Source organism: Bombina bombina, chromosome 2 (assembly GCF_027579735.1).
Source record: "Bombina bombina isolate aBomBom1 chromosome 2, aBomBom1.pri, whole genome shotgun sequence".
Lineage (NCBI taxonomy): Eukaryota > Metazoa > Chordata > Amphibia > Anura > Bombinatoridae > Bombina > Bombina bombina.
The window spans coordinates 1,423,413,793-1,423,436,120 of record NC_069500.1 but is presented as its reverse complement, the minus strand read 5'-3'; the positions used below and the strand labels follow the sequence as shown (position 1 = coordinate 1,423,436,120).

General features: G+C 41.7%; 1 protein-coding gene across 1 annotated transcript in view; it reads left to right on the top strand.

Moving 5' to 3' along the window:
• LOC128650437 (RING finger protein 145) overlaps positions 1-22,328 on the top strand; it is a 308,620-nt gene that overhangs the window by 192,883 nt on the left and 93,409 nt on the right. Inside the window, exon 8 of the mRNA XM_053704381.1 lies at positions 7,257-7,439. Within this exon, the coding sequence (XP_053560356.1) occupies positions 7,257-7,439 (183 nt within the window). The remainder of the gene's footprint in view (positions 1-7,256; positions 7,440-22,328) is intronic.

The window sequence follows — 22,328 nt, the reverse complement described above, 5'->3', positions numbered from 1 at the left end:
TTTAAATTTGGTTCTTAAAGTTCTCCAAGGGGTTCCGTTTGAACCTCTTCATTCCATAGATATCAAGCTTTTATCTTGGAAAGTTCTGTTTTTGGTAGCTATTTCCTCGGCTCGTAGAGTTTCCGAGTTATCTGCCTTACAGTGTGATTCCCCTTATCTGATTTTCCATGCAGATAAGGTAGTTTTGCTTACCAAACCTGGGTTTTTACCTAAGGTAGTATCTAATAAGAATATCAATCAGGAGATTGTTGTTCCGTCATTGTGTCCTAATCCTTCTTCAAAGAAGGAACGTCTATTACACAATCTAGACGTGGTTCGTGCTTTAAATTTTTTATTTACAAGCTACTAAAGATTTTCGTCAAACATCTGCTTTGTTTGTTGTCTACTCTGGACAGAGGAGAGGCCAAAAGGCTTCGGCAACTTCTCTTTCGTTTTGGCTAAGAAGTATAATACGCTTAGCTTATGAGACTGCTGGTCAGCAGCCTCCTGAAAGGATTACAGCTCATTCTACTAGAGCTGTGGCTTCCACATGGGCTTTTAAAAATGAGGCTTCTGTTGAACAGATTTGCAAGGCGGCGACTTGGTCTTCGCTTCATACTTTTTCAAAGTTTTATAAATTTGATACTTTTGCTTCTTCGGAGGCTATTTTTGGGAGAAAGGTTTTACAGGCAGTGGTTCCTTCCGTGTAAGTTCCTGCCTTGTCCCTCCCTTCATCCGTGTACTTTAGCTTTGGTATTGGTATCCCACAAGTAATGGATGATCCGTGGACTGGATACACCTTACAAGAGAAAACATAATTTATGCTTACCTGATAAATTTATTTTTCTTGTGGTGTATCTAGTCCACGGCCCGCCCTGTCATTTTAAGGCAGGTATTTTTTATTTTCTCCAACATTGGTGTGTCCGGTCCACGGCGTCATCCTTACTTGTGGGATATTCTCTTCCCCAACAGGAAATGGCAAAGAGTCCCAGCAAAGCTGGTCACATGATCCCTCCTAGGCTCCGCCCACCCCAGTCATTCTCTTTGCCGTTGCACAGGCAACATCTCCACGGAGATGGTTAAGAGTTTTTTGGTCTTTAAATGTAGTTTTATTCTTCTATCAAGTGTTTGTTATTTTAAAATAGTGCTGGTATGTACTATTTACTCTGAAACAGAAAAGGATGAAGATTTCTGTTTGTAAGAGGAAGATGATTTTAGCAGACAGTAACTGAAATCAATTGCTGTTTCCACACAGGACTGTTGAGATGAAGTAACTTCAGTTGGGGGAAACAGCAGTCTTTTCTGCTTAAGGTATGACTAGCCATATTTCTAACAAGACCATGTAATGCTGGAAGGCTGTCATTTCCCCTCATGGGGACCAGTAAGCCATTTTCTTAGTTAAACATAAAAGAATAAAGGGCTTCAAAAAGGGCTTAAAAACTGGTAGACATTTTTCTGGGCTAAAACAATTGCTTTACTAGGCATATTATGCAGATTCTAACTAATTATTGGTATTATAATCTTGGGGAACGTTTAGAAAAACGGCAGGCACTGTGTTGGACACCTTTTTCAGATGGGGGCCTTTCTAGTTATAGACAGAGCCTCATTCTGGGACTGTATAGGGGTTAAATGTAAAAACGGCTCCGGTTCCGTTAATTTAAGGGTTAAAGCTCTGAAATTTGGTGTGCAATACTTTTAATGCTTTAAGACACTGTGGTGAATTTTGAACAATTCCTTCATACTTTTTCACATATTCAGTAATAAAGTGTTTTCAGTTTGAAATTTAAAGTGACAGTAATGGTTTTATTTTAAAACGTTTTTTGTGCTTTGTTGACAAGTTTAAGCCTGTTTAACATGTCTGTACCATCAGATAAGCTATGTTCTATATGTATGAAAGCCAATGTGTCTCCCCATTTAAATTTGTGATAATTGTGCCATAGTGTCCAAACAAAGTAAGGACAGTATTGCAACAGATAATGATATTGCCCAAGATGATTCCTCAAATGAGGGGAGTAAACATGATACTACATCATCCCCTACTGTGTCTACACCAGTTATGCCCACACAGGAGGCCCCTAGTACATCTAGTGCGCCAATACTTATTACCATGCAACAATTAACGGCTGTAATGGATAACTCCATAGCAAATCTTTTATCCAAAATGCCTACTTATCAGAGAAAGCGCGATTGCTCTGTTTTAAACACTGAAGAGCAAGAGGACGCTGATGATAACTGTTCTGACATACCCTCACACCAATCTCAAGGGGCCATGAGGGAGGTTTTGTCTGATGGAGAAATTTCAGATTCAGGAAAAATTTCTCATCAAGCTGAACCTGATGTTGTGACATTTAAATTTAAATTAGAACATCTCCGCGCACTGCTTAAGGAGGTGTTATCTACTCTGGATGATTGTGACAATTTGGTCATTCCAGAGAAATTATGTAAGATGGACAAGTTCCTAGAGGTTCCGGTGCCCCCCGACGCTTTTCCTATACCCAAGCGGGTGGTGGACATAGTAAATAAAGAGTGGGAAAGGCCCGGCATACCTTTTGTTCCCCCCCCTATATTTAAGAAATTATTTCCTATAGTCGACCCCAGAAAGGACTTATGGCAGACAGTCCCCAAGGTCGAGGGGGCGGTTTCTACTCTAAACAAACGCACTACTATTCCTATCGAAGATAGTTGTGCTTTCAAAGATCCTATGGATAAGAAATTAGAGGGTTTGCTTAAAAAGATTTTTGTACAGCAAGGTTACCTTCTACAACCAATTTCATGCATTGTTCCTGTCACTACGGCAGCGTGTTTCTGGTTCGAGGAACTAGAAAAATCGCTCAGTAAAGAATCTTCGTATGAGGAGGTTATGGACAGAGTTCAAGCACTTAAATTGGCTAACTCTTTTGTTTTAGATGCCGCTTTGCAATTAGCTAGATTAGCGGCGAAAAATTCAGGGTTTGCTGTCGTGGCGCGCAGAGTGCTTTGGCTAAAGTCTTGGTCAGCGGATGTGTCTTCCAAGACAAAATTGCTTAACATTCCTTTCAAAGGTAAAACATTATTTGGACCTGATTTGAAAGAGATTATTTCAGACATCACTGGGGGAAAGGGCCACGCCCTCCCACAGGATAGGTCTTTTAAGGCTAATAATAAGCCTAATTTTCGTCCCTTTCGCAGAAACGGACCAGTCTCTAATTCTGTATCCTCTAAGCAAGAGGGTAATACTTAACAACCCAAACCAGCCTGGAAACCAATGCAAGGCTGGAACAAGGGTAAGCAGGCCAAGAAGCCTACCACTGCTACCAAAACAGCATGAAGGCATAGCCCCCGATCCGGGACCGGATCTAGTGGGGGGCAGACTTTCTCTCTTTGCTCAGGCTTGGGCAAGAGATGTTCAGGATCCTTGGGCGCTAGAAATAGTTTCTCAAGGTTATCTCCTGGAATTCAAGGAACTACCCCCAAGGGGAAGGTTCCACAGGTCTCAATTATCTTCAAACCAAATAAAGAGACAGGCATTCTTACATTGTGTAGAAGACCTGTTAAAGATGGGAGTGATACATCCAGTTCCAATAAGAGAACAAGGAATGGGATTTTATTCCAATCTGTTCATAGTTCCCAAAAAAGAGGGAACATTCAGACCAATTTTGGATCTAAAGATCCTAAACAAATTTCTCAGGGTACCATCGTTCAAAATGGAAACTATTCGAACGATCCTACCTACTATCCAGGAAAATCAATTTATGACTACCGTGGATTTAAAGGATGCGTACCTACATATTCCTATCCACAAGGAACATCATCAGTTCCTAAGGTTCGCTTTTCTGGACAAGCATTACCAGTTTGTGGCACTTCCATTTGGATTAGCCACTGCTCCAAGGATTTTCACAAAGGTACTAGGGTCTCTTCTAGCGGTTCTAAGACCAAGGGGCATTGCAGTAGTACCTTACTTGGACGACATCCTGATTCAAGCGTCGTCCCTGTCAAAAGCAAAGGCTCATACGGACATCGTCCTAGCCTTTCTCAGATCTCACGGATGGAAGGTGAACAAAGAAAAAAGTTCTCTGTCCCTGTCAACAAGAGTTCCCTTCTTGGGAACAATAATAGATTCCTTAGAAATGAGGATTTTTCTGACAGAGGTCAGAAAATCAAAACTTCTAAGCTCTTGTCAAGTACTTCATTCTGTTCCTCGTCCTTCCATAGCGCAGTGCATGGAAGTAATAGTATTGATGGTTGCAACAATGGACATAGTTCCTTTTGCACGAATTCATCTAAGACCATTACAACTGTGCATGCTCAGACAGTGGAATGGGGATTATACAGACTTGTCTCTGACGATTCAAGTAGATCAAAAGACCAGAGATTCACTCCGTTGGTGGCTGACCCTGGACAATCTGTCACAGGGAATGAGCTTCCGCAGACCAGAGTGGGTCATTGTCACGACCGACGCCAGCCTAGTGGGCTGGGGCGCGGTCTGGGAATCCCTGAAAGCTCAGGGTCTATGGTCTCCGGAATAGTCTCTTCTCCCGATAAACATTCTGGAACTGAGAGTGATATTCAATGCTCTCAGAGCTTGGCCTCAAAAAGCAAAGGCCAAATTCATAAGGTTTCAGTCAGACAACATGACGACCGTTGCATATATCAATCATCAGGGGGGAACAAGGACTTCCCTGGCGATGAAAGAAGTGACCAAGATAATTCAATGGGCGGAGGATCACTCCTGCCACTTGTCTGCGATCCACATCCCAGGAGTGGAAAATTGGGAAGCGGATTTTCTGAGTCGTCAGACATTCCATCCGGGGGAGTGGGAACTCCATCCGGAAATCTTTGCCCAAATAACTCAATTATGGGGCATTCCAGACATCGATCTGATGGCGTCTCATCAGAACTTCAAGGTTCCTTGCTACGGGTCCAGATCCAGGGATCCCAAGGCGACCCTAGTAGATGCACTAGTAGCACCTTGGACCTTCAACCTAGCTTATGTATTCCCACCGTTTCCTCTCATCCCCAGGCTGGTAGCCAGGATCAATCAGGAGAGGGCCTCGGTGATCTTGATAGCTCCTGCGTGGCCACGCAGGACTTGTTATGCAGACCTGGTCAATATGTCATCGGCTCCACCATGGAAGCTACCTTTGAGACAGGACCTTCTTGTTCAGGGTCCATTCGAACATCCGAATCTGGTTTCCCTCCAACTGACGGCTTGGAGATTGAACGCTTGATTTTATCAAAGCGTGGGTTTTCAGATTCTGTAATAGATACTCTGATTCAGGCTAGAAAGCCTGTAACTAGAAAAATTTACCATAAAATATGGAAAAAATATATCTGTTGGTGTGAATCTAAAGGATTCCCATGGAACAAGATACAAATTCCTAAGATTCTATCCTTTCTACAAGAAGGTTTGGAGAAAGGATTATCTGCAAGTTCTCTGAAGGGACAGATCTCTGCTTTATCTGTTTTACTTCACAAAAGACTGGCAGCTGTGCCAGATGTTCAAGCATTTGTTCAGGCTCTGGTTAGGATCAAGCCTGTTTACAGACCTTTGACTCCTCCCTGGAGTCTAAATCTAGTTCTTTCAGTTCTTCAAGGGGTTCCGTTTGAACCCTTACATTCTTAGATATTAAGTTATTATCTTGGAAAGTTTTGTTTTTGGTTGCAATTTCTTCTGCTAGAAGAGTTTCAGAGTTATCTGCTCTGCAGTGTTCTCCGCCCTATCTGGTGTTCCATGCAGATAAGGTGGTTTTGCGTACTAAGCCTGGTTTTCTTCCGAAAGTTGTTTCCAACAAAAATATTAACCAGGAGATAGTTGTACCTTCTTTGTGTCCGAATCCAGTTTCAAAGAAGGAACGTTTGTTACACAATTTGGACGTAGTCCGTGCTCTAAAATTCTATTTAGAGGCTACTAAAGATTTCAGACAAACATCTTCCTTGTTTGTTGTTTATTCTGGTAAAAGGAGAGGTCAAAAAGCGACTTCTACCTCTCTTTCCTTTTGGCTTAAAAGCATTATCCGATTGGCTTATGAGACTGCCGGACGGCAGCCTCCTGAAAGAATCACAGCTCACTCCACTAGGGCTGTGGCTTCCACATAGGCCTTCAAGAACGAGGCTTCTGTTGACCAGATATGTAAGGCAGCGACTTGGTCTTCACTGCACACTTTTGCCAAATTTTACAAATTTTATACTTTTGCTTCTTCGGAGGCTATTTTTGGGAGAAAGGTTTTGCAAGCCGTGGTGCCTTCCATTTAGGTGACCTGATTTGCTCCCTCCCTTCATCCGTGTCCTAAAGCTTTGGTATTGGTTCCCACAAGTAAGGATGACGCCGTGGACCGGACACACCAATGTTGGAGAAAACAGAATTTATGCTTACCTGATAAATTGCTTTCTCCAACGGTGTGTCCGGTCCACGGCCCGCCCTGGTTTTTTAATCAGGTCTGATGAATTATTTTCTCTAACTACAGTCACCACGGTATCATATGGTTTCTCCTATATATATTTCCTCCTGTCCGTCGGTCGAATGACTGGGGTGGGCGGAGCCTAGGAGGGATCATGTGACCAGCTTTGCTGGGACTCTTTGCCATTTCCTGTTGGGGAAGAGAATATCCCACAAGTAAGGATGACGCTGTGGACCGGACACACCGTTGGAGAAAGCAATTTATCAGGTAAGCATAAATTCTGTTTTTAAACTACAGTCACCACTGCACCCTATGGTTTCTCCTTTCTCTTGCTTGTCTTCGGTCGAATGACTGGATGTGGCAGTGATGGGAGGAGCTATATAGACAGCTCTGCTGTGGGTGATCCTCTTGCAGCTTCCTGTTGGGAAGGAGAATATCCCACAAGTAATGGATGATCCGTGGACTGGATACACCACAAGAGAAATAAATTTATCAGGTAAGCATAAATTATGTTTTTTACCTCACAATTTCCTCAGCTCACCAGAGTAAGTGCTCTGTAAAAAGTTATCTGCCAGTTACTGCCCAGCTGCATGTAAAAAAAAAGAAAGAAATGAACAGCAGCCAATCAGCATCAGCAGTGTTGAGGTCATAACATTTTTTACTGTGATCTCATAGTAAACTTCCTTAAACATAAACTTCCTCAAGCATAATTTATGTTTTTTGCTCATCCTACATTATTTTTTCTTCCCTTCTGTGATTTGGTCTTTGGCATTCTCTGTTCCTGTCCTTGCTGTAACTCTTTACTTGAAGTCCGTCATTTCTGTATCTACAACGTTTAACCATTTTTTGCACTTAGACCTCAGACAGATATAACTCCCGCACTGTGTGCTTCTCCCTCAGGGGTGTGACAGAAGGCGTGACCCTGATGCTATTGGCCTTGCAGACAGAACTTCTGGACCTACAGGTTCTGCAAAGAACTTTCCTCCTCCTCATCATCCTCTTCATTGTGGTGACATCTACACTGCAGTCAATGATCGAGATTGCTGACCCTATTGTATTGGCCCTGGGGGCCACAAGAAACAGGTGTGAATGTGGATCTAGCTTATGGATTTGTCCAGGGGCCACTGTGTAATACATGTATGACTTCTATAGAAACCCAGTTAACACATGATTTAACCCCCTGTTTGCTAACTTACAGGAAAATAACCACCACTCATGGCGTGTAAACAGCCAAAAATAGTACTTATGCTTCACTTTTCTTTTTATTAGCCAGCAGTGCCGTGTAAGATGCAGCACTTTACCAACAGGCTTTTGTAGTAGGTTAAAAATAAGAGCCAGGCTTTAAAAGAGCTGTAGGAACAGAAGGAAAATCACTAGTTGTACAATGTCCCTTTAAAGAGCCATCATACCCAAATGTTTAAACACTTGAAAGTGATGCAGTATAGCTGTAAAAAGCTGACTAGAAAATATCACCTGAACATCTCTATGTAAAAAAGAAAGATATTTTACCTCAAATGTTTCTCAGTAGCCACATCCCATTGTAAAGGACTTCTAAGCAGCAAATCAGTTTGTCTCTCCCGGGACAGCAGAAGGAGCGAGCTTACGTGCACACTCATCTTATTTCCCTATTCAGTGTAAGGAAGTTTACTATGAAATCTCATGAGAGTTAAGTGAAAAGTCATGAGATTCCAGTAAAAGAGTTCATGATCTCAGCACTGCTGATGCTGATTGGCTGCTGTTCATTTCTTCATTTTTTTTTATTTTTTTTTTACCTGCAGCTGGGAGCAGTTGAGTATAACTTTTTTTACACAGAACTTACTCTGCTGAGCTGAGGAGATTGTGAGGTAAAATATCTTCCTTTTTTACATAGAGATGCTCAGGGGATATTGTCCTGTCAGCTTTTTACAGTTATACTGCATCAGTTTCAAGTGATTTAGCATATGAGTATTATGTCCCTTTAAGCACTGTGTTGCAAAATACCTGCCTACAAAATATATGCTTAAAAGGCATTTATACTGTCATTTTGTTAGCAAAATCTGCATTGTTTTGCTTCCAGAGACACACCCCTTGAGTATGCTTATTTCACCCCATTTGCTGTGGCCTATTAGGGACATATTACTAAGTTTCTGAATTGATCAAGAAATATATCATGTAGCATTTTGCAGGATCACTGTTTCTGAGGCAGTGAGAGAGAAAAGGATACGGTAAAAGGGACTGAATCAATAATCAAAGTACATTATTTGTGTAGTAAAATAAATCAAACATTTTAGGCCAGATTATAAGTGTAGCGCTAACAGTTACGTTCAAGCGAAAAGAGGTTTATCGCAGGTGTTTGTGTGCATCGTATTACAAGTTGAAAGTAAATGCAATCGCTTGAGCACAATAGCAATTTACGCTAGAATGGTTACTGCATCCTCAGAACTCTGGTTAACTGTTTCACAAAATAAAAAAAATGGTCACCAAACACATCAAAAATACATTACAAAGTACAGTTACACTTATATTAACACTATCTAATAAACATTATTCAAAAAATTGTGGCACCAAAAAGTTTTAAGGGCTCAAAGATATGAGATCTCAGGTGTTAGAAAGCCCCCAAAAAACAAACAGCCAAAGGGCTTTAGCATTGAGATACATACATATACATGTCTAAATATGTATATGCATGTGTGTATATAATATGTGTGTGTATTTATATGAGGAGAGTCCACGGCTTCATTCCTTACTTGTGGGAATACAGAACCTGACCACCAGGAGGAGGCAAAGACACCCCAGCCAAAGGCTTAAATACCTCTCCTACTCCCCTCATCCCCCAGTCATTCTTTGCCTTTCGTCACAGGAAGATGGCAAAGAAGTGTCAGAAGATTTGGAGTAGTCTCTTATGGAGGGTAGTACTCTTCGCTATGGGACTGGAGTTTTAAGTAGTCTTGTAGGCCTCTCAGTGACTGCATTAACGAAGGTTAGGGTCTGGAGATGCAGGTAGAGTCTTTCTGCGAAACCATCCAGACTCGTATTAACAACTCCTAAGCAATCAGTGTTGACGAGTTTCAATGCCTGCTTCTATCCCTCAAGTCCATGTCATGTGCGATGCTACAAGACTGTCAAACTTGAGAGGCTGTGTGTCTGTTCCACGGCGATGATTCCGTTAAGATCGTTTCATTCTATTTAATATGATAACGTAAGAAGACAGGGTCACAGTGTGACTCCTTTATCTGTATGGAATCAAGAGTTAATATCTCCGGAAGGGGATTATTGAACAGGGGGGATTTATACATGATTTGCCTTATTATGTTTTATGCTGCAACATGTGTGAGATGAGGCTCTGGCAGATGTGTGAACATTCAGGTTTTTACTTTCGTTTTGGATAACTGCGCAGCCTGTTATTTTAGCGCGCTTTTCTTCCTGCAGCAGGGGCGGTCCTGCATGGCACTTCATGTGACCAAGTGTGGCCTCATTAACTTCCTCTTTCCTGACCGTGTGGGTTACAGGAGACAAAGTGGTTTCTCTGTGGGGCCTGGGTCATAGGAGGTGGTGAGTTCCCTGGCCATTGGGTGTATAAAGGTGCCATTTATTTTTTTCTGTAGTCCATCAGAAAAGGGCAAGCTATTAAGCTATGAAGCTGCATTCATTACTTTTGGGAAATAAGAACCTGGCCACCAGGAGGAGGCAAAGACACCCCAGCCAAAGGCTTAGATACTCCTCCCACTTCCCTCATCCCCCAGTCATTCTTTGCCTTTCATCCCAGGAGGTTGGCAGAGAAGTGTCAGAAGTCCGTTTGCAGGTCTTGGGCAAGTGGACTTTTGATTAGTCCGGTGCCTTAGTTTGCCTGGTGGGTGCCCTCTGTCTGGGAGGTTGGGAAATTTGGTATTTGTCCTGTTGGTAGATTTCCTTGTGGATGTCTCAGAATTGTACCAAGGACGGTGAGTTTCTGGACTCAGGCATTTTTTACTGGCTTCCTACCGTATCTTCATTACTCATTTTTTTCTGAATTTCCGATGTCAAGGACTTTGTTTTCAGCTGTCATTTTTTATGCTACTGTACGTTCCTTGGGCTCTTATTGATACAGGAGATGGTTCATTTAAAGGATCTTTATACCTTTTGGGTATACTGTTGGCTTCCCTTATCCTTTTCTTTTTGGGGGATTTGGGTACTTGTACTAGTACAGGGAGTGTGGGACTGCCTATGGGGCGATGGTCCTTTTGGTGGAGTGTTGGCTCAGTGAGTCTGCTTGGGATCTCTGGTTGGACTTTCGGATTGTCTATGAGTCTGTGTCCTCAGGGGCCTTTTTTCACTTTTAATTTTCTGCCTGGCTGGGTGCCCTCCAGAATGGGCCGCCTATTGTACCCTCCCGTTTTGGCATTCAGTGTCCTCTATAGCTTGGGTATTGTTTTCCCAAAAGTAATGAATGCAGCTGTGGACTCTTTCAATTTAAGCCATTTAAGAAGAAAAACATAAATTATGCTTACCTGATAATTTTATTTTCTTCTAATGGAAAGAGTCCACAGCTCCCCACCCGTAATTTATGGGGGGGCATCCTTATTTTATTCTTCTGGCACCTTTCACCCTGATATTTCTTCTACTGTTCCTTGTTCCTCGGCAGAATTACTGGGGGATGAGGGAAGTGGGAGGAGTATTTAAGCCTTTGGCTGGGGTGTCTTTGCCTCCTCCTGGTGGCCAGGTTATCAGGTAAGCATAATTTATGTTTATTTCATGTAATTGGCAAGAGTCCCTAAGCTAGTGACGTATGGGATAAACAATCCTACCAGGAGGGGCAGAGTTTCCCAAACCTTAAAATGCCTATAAGTACACCCCTCACCACACCCACAATTCAGTTTTACAAACTTTGCCTCCCTATGGAGGTGGTAAAGTAAGTTTGTGCTTGATTTTCTTCTGTGATATGCGCTTCTCAGCATTTTGAAACCTGATTCCTCTCAGAGTACAGTGTTTGTCAGAGGAGTATCACCTATTGATTCAATGGTTTTCCTCACGGGAAATTTTTTCATAGGTTCTCTGTTATCGGTCGTAGAGATTCATCTCCTACCTCCCTTTTCAGATCGACTCTCATATTCCATTACCTCTACTGATACTGTTTCAGTACTGGTTTGGCTATCTGCTATATGTGGATGTGTGTCTTTCAGTAAGTAGGTTTTCATTACTTAAGACACTCTCAGCTATGGTTTGGCACTTTATGTATTAATATAACGTTTTAAATATATATTGTACTTATATTTGCCATGAGTCAGGTTTTATGTATATTTCCTTTTGCACACTATCAAAATTGGGAAAATATTTAGGAAGTTATTTTTTCTTACCTGGGGTATAGTCTTTTCTTCAAATTGACTGCTTTTTCATTGAATTTCGCAGGAAAAATTAGGCTTGCGAGGTCGCAAAATATTTATTGCGTCATTCTTGGCGCAATAATTTTTTTGGCGCGAAGGTACGTTCAGTGAGGCAAATTTGTCATTTCCGGCATCTTAGTTGACGCCAGGTTTGCTTGCACAAGGTTGCGTCTGCTATGACGCGAGTTGCGCCATTCCCGGATGTTGTTAGCGCCAAAAAAATTCATTTTGCGTTGTGCATCATACTTGGTGCCAAATAATTTAATTTAATTATTTAAACCCCACTTCCTATATGCCTCTTGCCTTTTTTATGCTCAGAGGGCTATGCTGTTTGCATTTTTTTCCCCATTCCTGAAACTGCCATATAAGGAAATTGATAATTTTGCTTTATATGTTGTTTTGTTTTTCTCTTACATTTGCAAGATGTCTCAATCTGATCCTGTCTCAGAAACAACTGTTGGAATCCTGCTGCCTGATAACAGTTCTACCAAAGCTAAGTGTATCTGTTGTAAGTTAGCAGAGATTATATCTCCAGCTGTAGTATGGTAACAGTTGTCATGATAAACTTTTACATGCAGTATCCATCAGTACTAGCACAATGCCTGTTGTTCCTTCAACATCTAATGTAGATGATAACCCTGTGAATATAAAAGATTTTTTTGCTGATGCGATTCAGAAGGCTGTCTGCTATTCAGCCTTCTAATAGACGTAAAAGGTCTTTTAAAACTTCTCATAAAGTTGATGAAATTTCAAATGACCGATAATATACTGAATTATCTTCCTCTGATGAGGATCTATCTGATTCAGAAGATCCTACCTCCGATATTGACACTGACGAATCTACTTATCTCTTTAAGATGGAGTATATACGTTCCTTGTTAAAAGAGGTGTTGATTACTTTGGATATTGAGGAATCTATTCCTCTTGATACTAAAACCAGTAAACATTTAAATTCTGTTTATAAACCTCCTGTGGTTAATCCAGAGGTTTTTCCAGTTCCTGATATGATTTCAAAGGAATGGAATAGGCCTGGTACTTCTTTTATTCCTTCTTCTAGGTTTAAGAAGTTGTATCCTTTGCCAGCAGCTAGATTGGAGTTTTGGGAAAAAATCCCCAAAGTTGATGGGGCTATCTCTAGTCTTGCCAAACGTACTACTTTTGCTATGGAAGATAGTACTTTTTTTAAGGATCCTTTAGATAGGAAACTTGAATCATATCTAAGGAAAGCTTATTTATTTTCTGGCTATATTCTTAGGCCTGCTATATCTATGGCTGATGTTGCAGCTGCATCAACTTTTTGGTTGGAAAGCTTAGCGCAACAGGAAACCGATTCTGATTTGTCTAGCATTGTTCGCTTGCTTCAACATGCTAACCATTTTATCTGTGATGCTATTTTTTATATAATCAAAATTGATGTTAAATCTATCGGCTAGATTACGAGTTTTGGGGTAAGGTGAAAAAGCAGCGTTATCAGGTTCTAACGCTGCTTTCTCTTGTTAAGTGTATCCAGTCCACGGATCATCCATTACTTGTGGGATATTCTCCTCCCCAACAGGACGTTGCAAGAGGATCACCCACAGCAGAGCTGCTATATAGCTCCTCCCCTCAGTGTCATATCCAGTCATTCTCTTGCAACTCTCAACAAAGATGGATGTAGTAAGAGGAGTGTGGTGTTTTATAGTTAGTTTATTAACTTCAATCAAAAGTTTATTTTTAAATGGTACCGGAGTGTACTGTTTTATCAAAGGCAGTATTAGAAGAAGAATCTGCCTGTGATTTCTATGATCTTAGCAGAAGTAACTAAGATCCATTGCCGTTCTCACATATTCTGAGGAGTGAGGTAACTTCAGAGGGGGAATGGCGTGCAGGTTTCCCTGCAATAAGGTATGTGCAGTAAAATATATTTCTAGGGATGGAATTTGCTAGAAAGATGCTGCTGATACCGGATTAATGTAAGTTAAGCCTAAATGCAGTGATTTAATAGCGACTGGTATCAGGCTTATTAACAGAGATACATACTCTTATAAAAGTGTAATATAAAACGTTTGCTGCCATGTTAATCGTTTTTATATATGTTTGGTGACAAAACTTATTGGGGCCTAGTTTTTTCTCCACATGGCTGGCTTGATTTTTGCCTAGAAACAGTTTCCTGAGGCTTTCCACTGTTGTAATATGAGTGGGAGGGGCCTATTTTAGCCCTTTTCTGCGCAGCTAAAATTACAGACAGAGACACTCAGCTTCCTCCTGCATGATACAGGACATCTCTGAAGGGCTTAAAAGGCTTCGAAAGTCGTGTTTGAGGAGGGTAACAACCACAGTAGACTGTGGCAGTTGTTGTGACTGTTGAAAAAACGTTTTTTTGTCATTTATTAATCCGTTTTTGGTTTTAAGGGGTTAATCATCCATTTGCAAGTGGGTGCAATGCTCTGCTAACTAGTTACATACACTGTAAAAATTTCGTTAGAGTAACTGCCTTTTTTCACTGTTATTTCAAATTTTGTTAAATTTGTTTCTCTTAAAGGCACAGTAACGTTTTTTATATTGCTTGTTAACTTGGTTTAAAGTGTTTTCCAAGCTTGCTAGTCTCATTGCTAGTCTGTATAAACATGTCTGACACAGAGGGAAATACTTGTTCATTATGTTTAAAAGCCATGGTGGAGCCCCATAGGAGAATGTGTACTAAATGTATTGATTTCACCTTAAACAGTAAAAATCAGTCTTTATCTATAAAATAATTGTCACCAGAGGGGTCTATCGAGGGGGAAGTTGCAGCATCAACTCCCTCTACCTCAAAACAAGAGGGAACTTTTGCTCAATCTAAGCAGGCCTGGAAACCTAACCAGTCCTGGAACAAGGGCAAGCAGGCCAGAAAGCCTGCTGCTGCCTCCAAGACAGCATGAAGGAGCGGCCCCCTATCCGATAACGGATCTAGTAGGGGGCAGACTCTCTCTCTTCGCCCAGGTGTGGGCAAGAGATGTTCAGGATCCCTGGGCGTTGGAGATCATATCTCAGGGATATCTTCTGGACTTCAAAGCTTCTCCCCCACAAGGGAGATTTCACCTTTCAAGATTATCTGCAGACCAGATAAAGAAAGAGGCATTCCTAAACTGCGTGCAAGACCTCCTTGTAATGGGAGTGATACATCCAGTTCCGCGGATGGAACAAGGACAAGGATTTTATTCAAATCTCTTTGTGGTTCCCAAAAAAGAGGGAACATTCAGACCAATTTTGGATTTAAAGATCCTAAACAAATTCCTCAGAGTTCCACCATTCAAGATGGAAACTATATGAACCATCCTACCCATGATCCAAGAGGGTCAGTACATGACCACAGTGGACTTAACCCCTTAATGACAAGTGACGTACCAGGTACGTCCTGCAAAAACTTGCAGTTAGTGACAATGGACGTACCTGGTACGTCACTTGTCTAAGAGAGTGCTGGAAGCGATCGCAATCGCTTCCAGCAGCTCTCAGGGTATTGCAGTGATGCCTCGATATTGAGGCATCCTGCAATACCCTTTAGAAAGCATCCGATGCAGAGAGAGCCACACTGTGGCCCTCTCTGCACCGGTAGCGATGGTGCCGGTTCGTTGGTGGGTGGGAGCGCAACAGGGAGGCGGGTGGGCGGCCCATCGCTACCCGGCATCCGGCTCCTGTAAGTGCAATGTGCACGCCGGGTGCCGGGAGCGTGCGGGGGCGCGCATGCGCGTGCGCGATTACCTACCCACACTGACACCAATGAGTGGGAAGAGGGGGGGAAAAAGTAAATATATGAGGATCTGGGAGGGGGAGGGGGTTGGGGTATTGTGGGGGGCTGCTACACTACAGAAAAATTTAAACTATCAATAAAAGATAAAAAAAAACACTTTTTTGGGGGGCAAATTGGGTACTGGCAGACAGCTGCCAGTACCCAAGATGGCGGCAATTAGGTAGGGGAGAGGGTTAGAGAGCTGGGGGGGGGATCATGGAGGTTGGGGCTAAGGCAGGAGTCCATCACAGCTAAAACATTTTATTTTTTTTTATTAAAAAAAAGAAAAACTCCTTTTATTTAGTACTGGCAGACTTTCTGCCAGTACTTAAGATGGCGGGGACAATTGTGGGGTGGGGGCGGGAAGAGAACTGTTTGGGAGGGATCAGGGGGTGGGATGTGTCAGGTGGGAGGCTGATCTCTACCCTAAAGCTAAAATTAACCCTGCAAGCTCCCTACAAGCTACCTAATTTAACCCCTTAACTGCTGGGCATAATTTACGTGTGGTGCGCAGCAGCATTTAGCGGCCTTCTACTTACCAAAAAGCAACCCCAAAGCCATATAAGTCTGCTATTTCTGAACAAAGGGGATCCCAAAGAAGCATTTACAACCATTTGTGCCTTAATTGCAGAAGCTGTTTGTAAATAATTTCAGTGGGAAACCTAAAGTTTGTGACAAAATTTGTGAAAAAGTGAACTTTTTTTTTTTATTTGATGACATTTGGCGGTGAAATGGTGGCATGAAATATACCAAAATGGGCCTAGATCAATACTTTGGGTTGTCTTCTAAAAAAAAATATATACATGTCAAGGGATATTCAGGTATTCCTGACAGATATCAGGGTTCCAATGTAACTAGCGCTAATTTTGAAAAAAAGTTGTTTGGAAATAGCAAAGTGCTACTTGTATTTATGGCCCTATAACTTGCAAAAAAAAGTAAAGAACATGTAAACATTGGGTATTTCTAAACTCAGGACAAAATTTAGAAACTATTTAGCATAGGTGTTTTTTGGTGATTGTAGATGTGTAACAGATTTTGGGGGTCAAAGTTAGAAAAAGTGTGTTTTTTTCAATTTTTTCCTCATATTTTATATTTTTTTTATAGGAAATTATAAGATATGATGAAAATAATGGTATCCTTAGAAAGTCCATTTAATGGCGAGAAAAACGGTATATAATATGTGTGGGTACAGTAAATGAGTAAGAGGGAAATTACAGCTAAACACAAACACTGCAGAAATGTAAAAATAGCCATTGTCATTAAGGGTAAGAAAATTGAAAAATGGTCCGGTCATTAAAGGGTTAAAGGATGCCTACCTTCACATTCCGATTCACAAGAATCATCATCGATTCCTGAGGTTTGCCTTTCTAGACAGGCATTACCAGTTTGTAGCTCTCCATTCGGGTTGGCTACAGCCCCAAGAATTTTTACAAAGGTTCTGGGCTTACTTCTGGCGGTTCTAAGACTCCTTACCTGGACGACATCCTGATACAGGCGTCCAGCTTTCAAATTGCCAAGTCTCATACAGAGATAGTTCTGGCATTTCTGAGGTCGCATGAATGGAAAGTGAACGAAGAAAAGAGTTCTCTATTTCCTCTCACAAGGGTTCCCTTCCTAGGGACTCTAATAGATTCTATAGAAATGAAAATTTACCTGACGGAGTCCAGGTTATCAAAACTAAATTCTAAATGCTTGCCGTGTTCTTCACTCCATTCCGCGCCCCACGGTGGCTCAGTGCATGGAAGTAATCGGCTTAATGGTAGCGGCGATGGACATAGTACCATTTGCGCGCCTGCATCTCAGACCGCTGCAATTATGCATGCTCAGTCAGTGGAATGGGGATTACACAGATTTGTCCCCTCTACTAAATCTGGACCAGGAAACCAGAGCTTCTCTTCTCTGGTGGTTATCTCTGGTCCATCTGTCCAAAGGTATGACCTTTCGCAGGCCAGATTGGACCATTGTAACAACAGACGCCAGCCTTCTAGGTTGGGGTGCAGTCTGGAACTCCCTGAAGGCTCAGGGTTCATGGACCCAGGAGGAGAAACTCCTCCCAATAAATATTCTGGAGTTAAGAGCAATATTCAATGCTCTTCTAGCTTGGCCTCAGTTAGCAAAACTGAGGTTCATCAGATTTCAGTCGGACAACATCACGACTGTGGCTTACATCAACCATCAAGGAGGGACCAGGAGTTCCCTAGCGATGTCAGAAGTCTCCAGGATAATTTGCTGGGCAGAGACCCACTCTTGCCACCTGTCAGCGATCCATATCCCAGTGGTAGAGAACTGGGATGCGGATTTTCTAAGTCGTCAGACTTTTCATCCTGGGGAGTGGGAACTCCATCCGGAGGTGTTTGCTCAATTGGTGCTCCATTGGGGCAAACCAGAACTGGATCTCATGGCGTCTCGCCAGAACGCCAGGCTTCCTTGTTACGGATCCAGGTCCAGGGACCCAGAAGCGGCACTAATAGATGCTCTAGCAGCGCCCTGGTTCTTCAACCTGGCTTATGTGTTTCCACCGTTTCCTCTGCTCCCTCGTCTGATTGCCAAGATCAAACAGGAGAGAGCATCGGTGATATTGATAGCGCCTGCGTGGCCACGCAGGACCTGGTATGCAGACCTAGTGGACATGTCATCCTTTCCACCATGGACTCTGCCTCTGAGACAAGACCTTCTAATACAAGGTCCTTTCAATCATCCGAATCTACTTTCTCTGAGACTGACTGCATGGAGATTGAACGCTTGATTCTATCAAAGCGTGGCTTCTCCGAGTCAGTAATTGATACCCTAATACAGGCACGAAAGCCTGTTACCAGGAAAATTTACCACAAGATATGGCGTAAATATCTTGGAGTAGGGTTAGGATTCCTAGAATATTGTCCTTCCTCCAAGAGGGTTTGGATAAAGGATTATCAGCTAGTTCTTTAAAAGGGCAGATTTCTGCTCTGTCTATTCTTTTACACAAGCGTCTGGCAGAAGTTCCAGACGTTCAAGCTTTTTGTCAGGCTTCAGTTAGAATTAAGCCTGTGTTTAAACCTGTTGCTCCCCCATGGAGCTTAAACGTGGTTCTTAAAGTTCTTCAAGGGGTCCCGTTTGAACCCCTTCATTCTATTGATATCAAACTTCTATCATGGAAAGTTCTTTTTCTGATGGCTATTTCCTCGGCTCGGAGAGTCTCGGAATTATCTGCCTTACATTGTGATTCTCCTTATCTGATCTTTCATTCAGATAAAGTAGTTCTGCGTACAAACCTGGGTTTTTACCCAAGGTGGTTTCTAACAAGAATATCAATCAGGAGATGGTTGTTCATTCATTATGCCCTAATCCTTCTTCAAAGAAGGAACGCCTTTTGCATAATCTAGATGTAGTCCGTGCATTGAAGTTTTACTTGCAGGCTACTAAAGATTTTCGTCAAACATCTAACCTGTTTGTTGTTTACTCTGGACAGAGGAGAGGTCAAAAGGCCTCTGCAACCTCTCTTTCCTTTTGGTTTCGGAGTATAATCCGTTTAGCGTATGAGACTGCTGGACAGCAGCCCCCTGAAAGAATTACAGCTCATTCTACTAGAGCTGTGGCTTCCACCTGGGCCTTTAAAAATGAGGCCTCTGTTGAACAGATTTGCAAGGCTGCGACTTGGTCTTCGCTTCATACCTTTTCAAAATTTTACAAATTTGATACTTTTGCTTCTTCGGAGGCTGTTTTTGGGAGAAAGGTTCTACAGGCAGTGGTTCCTTCCGTTTAAGTTCCTGCCTTGTCCCTCCCATCATCCGTGTACTTTAGCTTTGGTATTGGTATCCCACAAGTAATGGATGATCCGTGGACTGGATACACTTAACAAGAGAAAACATAATTTATGCTTACCTGATAAATTTATTTCTCTTGTAGTGTATCCAGTCCACGGCCCGCCCTGTCCTTTTAAGGCAGGTCTAAATTTTAATTAAACTTCAGTCACCACTGCACCCTATAGTTTCTCCTTTCTCGATTTGTTTCGGTCGAATGACTGGATATGGCAGTGAGGGGAGGAGCTATATAGCAGCTCTGCTGTGGGTGATCCTCTTGCAACGTCCTGTTGGGGAGGAGAATATCCCACAAGTAATGGATGATCCGTGGACTGGATACACTACAAGAGAAATAAATTTATCAGGTAAGCATAAATTATGTTTTTTCACTACCGCTCGTATTACGAGTCTTGCAGATTTAGGGGCACCGCACACTTGTTTGGCCTTACCGCAAATCAACTTACGCAAATTGCGGATAGTCTTTTTTCAATGGGATTTTAATAGCGCCGGTATTGCAAGCTTGTCCTAGGAGGCCAAAAAGTGAGCGGTACACCTTATCCTGTCAAGATTGGTAACGCATTCTAAAGTCAGTAGTTATGAGTTTTACACTACAAAGCTGTAGCATAAAACTCATAACTAAAGTGCTATAAAGTACATGAACAACCATAAACTACCTATTAACCCCTAAACTGAGGCCCTCCCACATCGCAAACCTTAAAATAAAATTATTAACCCCTAATCTGCCGTTCCGGACATCGCCACCACTAGAATAAACATATTAACCCCTAAACCGCCGCACTCCCGCCTCACAAACACTAGTTAAATATTATTAACCCCTAATCTGACCCCCCTAACATCGCTGCCACCTACATTATACTTATTAACCCCTAATCTGCCGCTCCGGACATCGCCGCCACCTACATTATACTTATTAACCCCTAATCTGCTGCCCCAACATCGCCGACACCTACATTATATTTATTAACCCCTAATCTCCCTCCCCCAATGTCGCCGCAACCTACCTATATTTATTAACCCCATATCTGCCACCCCCAGCGTTGCCGCCACTATTCTAAATGTATTAACCCCTAAACCTAAGTCTAACCCTAACACCCCCTAACTTAAATATAATTTAAATAAATCTAAATAAAATTACTATCATTACCTAAATTATTCATATTTAAAACTAAATACTTACCTGTAAAATAAACCCTAAGCTAGCTACAATATAACTAATAGTTACATTGTATCTAGCTTAGGGTTTATTTTTATTTTACAGCTAAGTTTGTATTTATTTTAACTAGGTAGAATAGTTACTAAATAGTTATTAACTATTTACTAACTACCTAGCTAAAATAAATACAAATTTACCTGTAAAATAAAACCTAACCTAAGTTACACTAACACCTAACACTACACTACAATTAAATAAATTACCTAAAGTAAATACAATTAAATAAATTAAATACAATTAGCTAAATTACAAAAAACAAACACTAAATTACAGAAAATAAAAAAACAAATTACAAGATATTTAAACTAATTACACATAATCTAATAGCCCTATCAAAATAAAAAAGCCCCCCCAAAATAACCCCCCCCCCAGCCTAAACTAAACTATCAATAGCCCTTAAAAGGGCCTTTTGCTGGGCATTGCCCCAAAGAAATCAGCTCTTTTACCTGAAAAAAAAAAAAAATACAAACAACCCCCCAACAGTAAAACCCACCACCCATACAACCAACCCCCCAAATAAAAGCCTAACTAAAAAAAACTAAGCTCCCCATTGCCCTGAAAAGGGCATTTGGATGGGCATTGCCCTTAAAAGGGCATTTAGCTCTATTGCAGCCCAAAGCCCTAACCTAATAATAAAACCCACCCAGTAAACCCTTAAAAAACCTAACACTAACCCCCTGAAGATCCACTTACAGTTTTGAAGATCCAACATCCATCCTCATCGAAGCGGCAAGAAGTCCTCAACGAAGCCGGGAGAAGTCTTCATCCAAGGGAGAAGTGGTCCTCCAGACGGGCAGAAGTCTTCATCCAGACGGCATCTTCTATCTTCATCCATCCGGCGCAGATGGCGTCCCTTAGATTCCGATTGGCTGGTAGAATTCTATCAGCCAATCGGAATTAAGGTTGAAAAAATCCTATTGGCTGATGCCAATAGAATGCAAGCTCAATCCTATTGGCTGATTGGATCAGCCAATAGGATTGAAGTTCAATCCTATTGGCTGACTGCATCAGCCAATAGGATTTTTTCAACCTTAATTCCGATTGGCTGATAGAATTCTATCAGCCAATCGGAATATATAATATCGGAATACATAAATATATGTATTGTACTTATATTTGCCATGATTTAGGTTTTCAGTATATTTCCTTTTTTTGCAGACTGTCAGTTTCATATCTGGGAAATGCTTTTTTCTTTTACAAGATATATCGAGTCCACGGTTTCATCCTTTACTTGTGGGATATATTTCTCCTGCTAACAGGAAGTGGCAAAGAGCACCACAGCAGAGCTCCTCCCCTAACTCCTCCCCCCAGTTATTCTCTTTGCCTATGCTAGCAATAGGAAGGGTAAAGTTTATATGGTGATAAAATGATAGTCTTAGTTTTCTTCAATCAAGAATTTTTTATTTTTAAATTGTACCGGAGTGTACTATTTTTCCTCTGGCAGAACATAGAAGAAGAATTCTGCCTGGAGTCTGATGATCTCAGCAGTTGTAACTGAGGTCCATGTTTGCATTCCCACAAGATTGCTGAGGAGAACAGAAGAGTCTTCAGTGTGGGGAACGTTTCCTGCTGTAAGCAGCACTGAGGTATGTGCAGTCATTATTTCTGAGGAGACTGTGATGTATCAGAACTGATTGACATAAATCCCATAGAGGGAAAGGGTAAGCTGTAATTCTGTTCAGTGAAAGAGGTTATTACTGTGATCCTGTATGGTTTAATACTTGGTGAGACACTGGGGCAGCCTAACGTTTTATTAGCAATCTAACATAGGTTATGGCTGGTGGTTTTTAATTTTTTGGGGTCCACATGGCTAATTCTGCACTCGTTTTTTAGTGTTTGTTATACCCGCATGGCTTGTTTGGGATTTTTTTC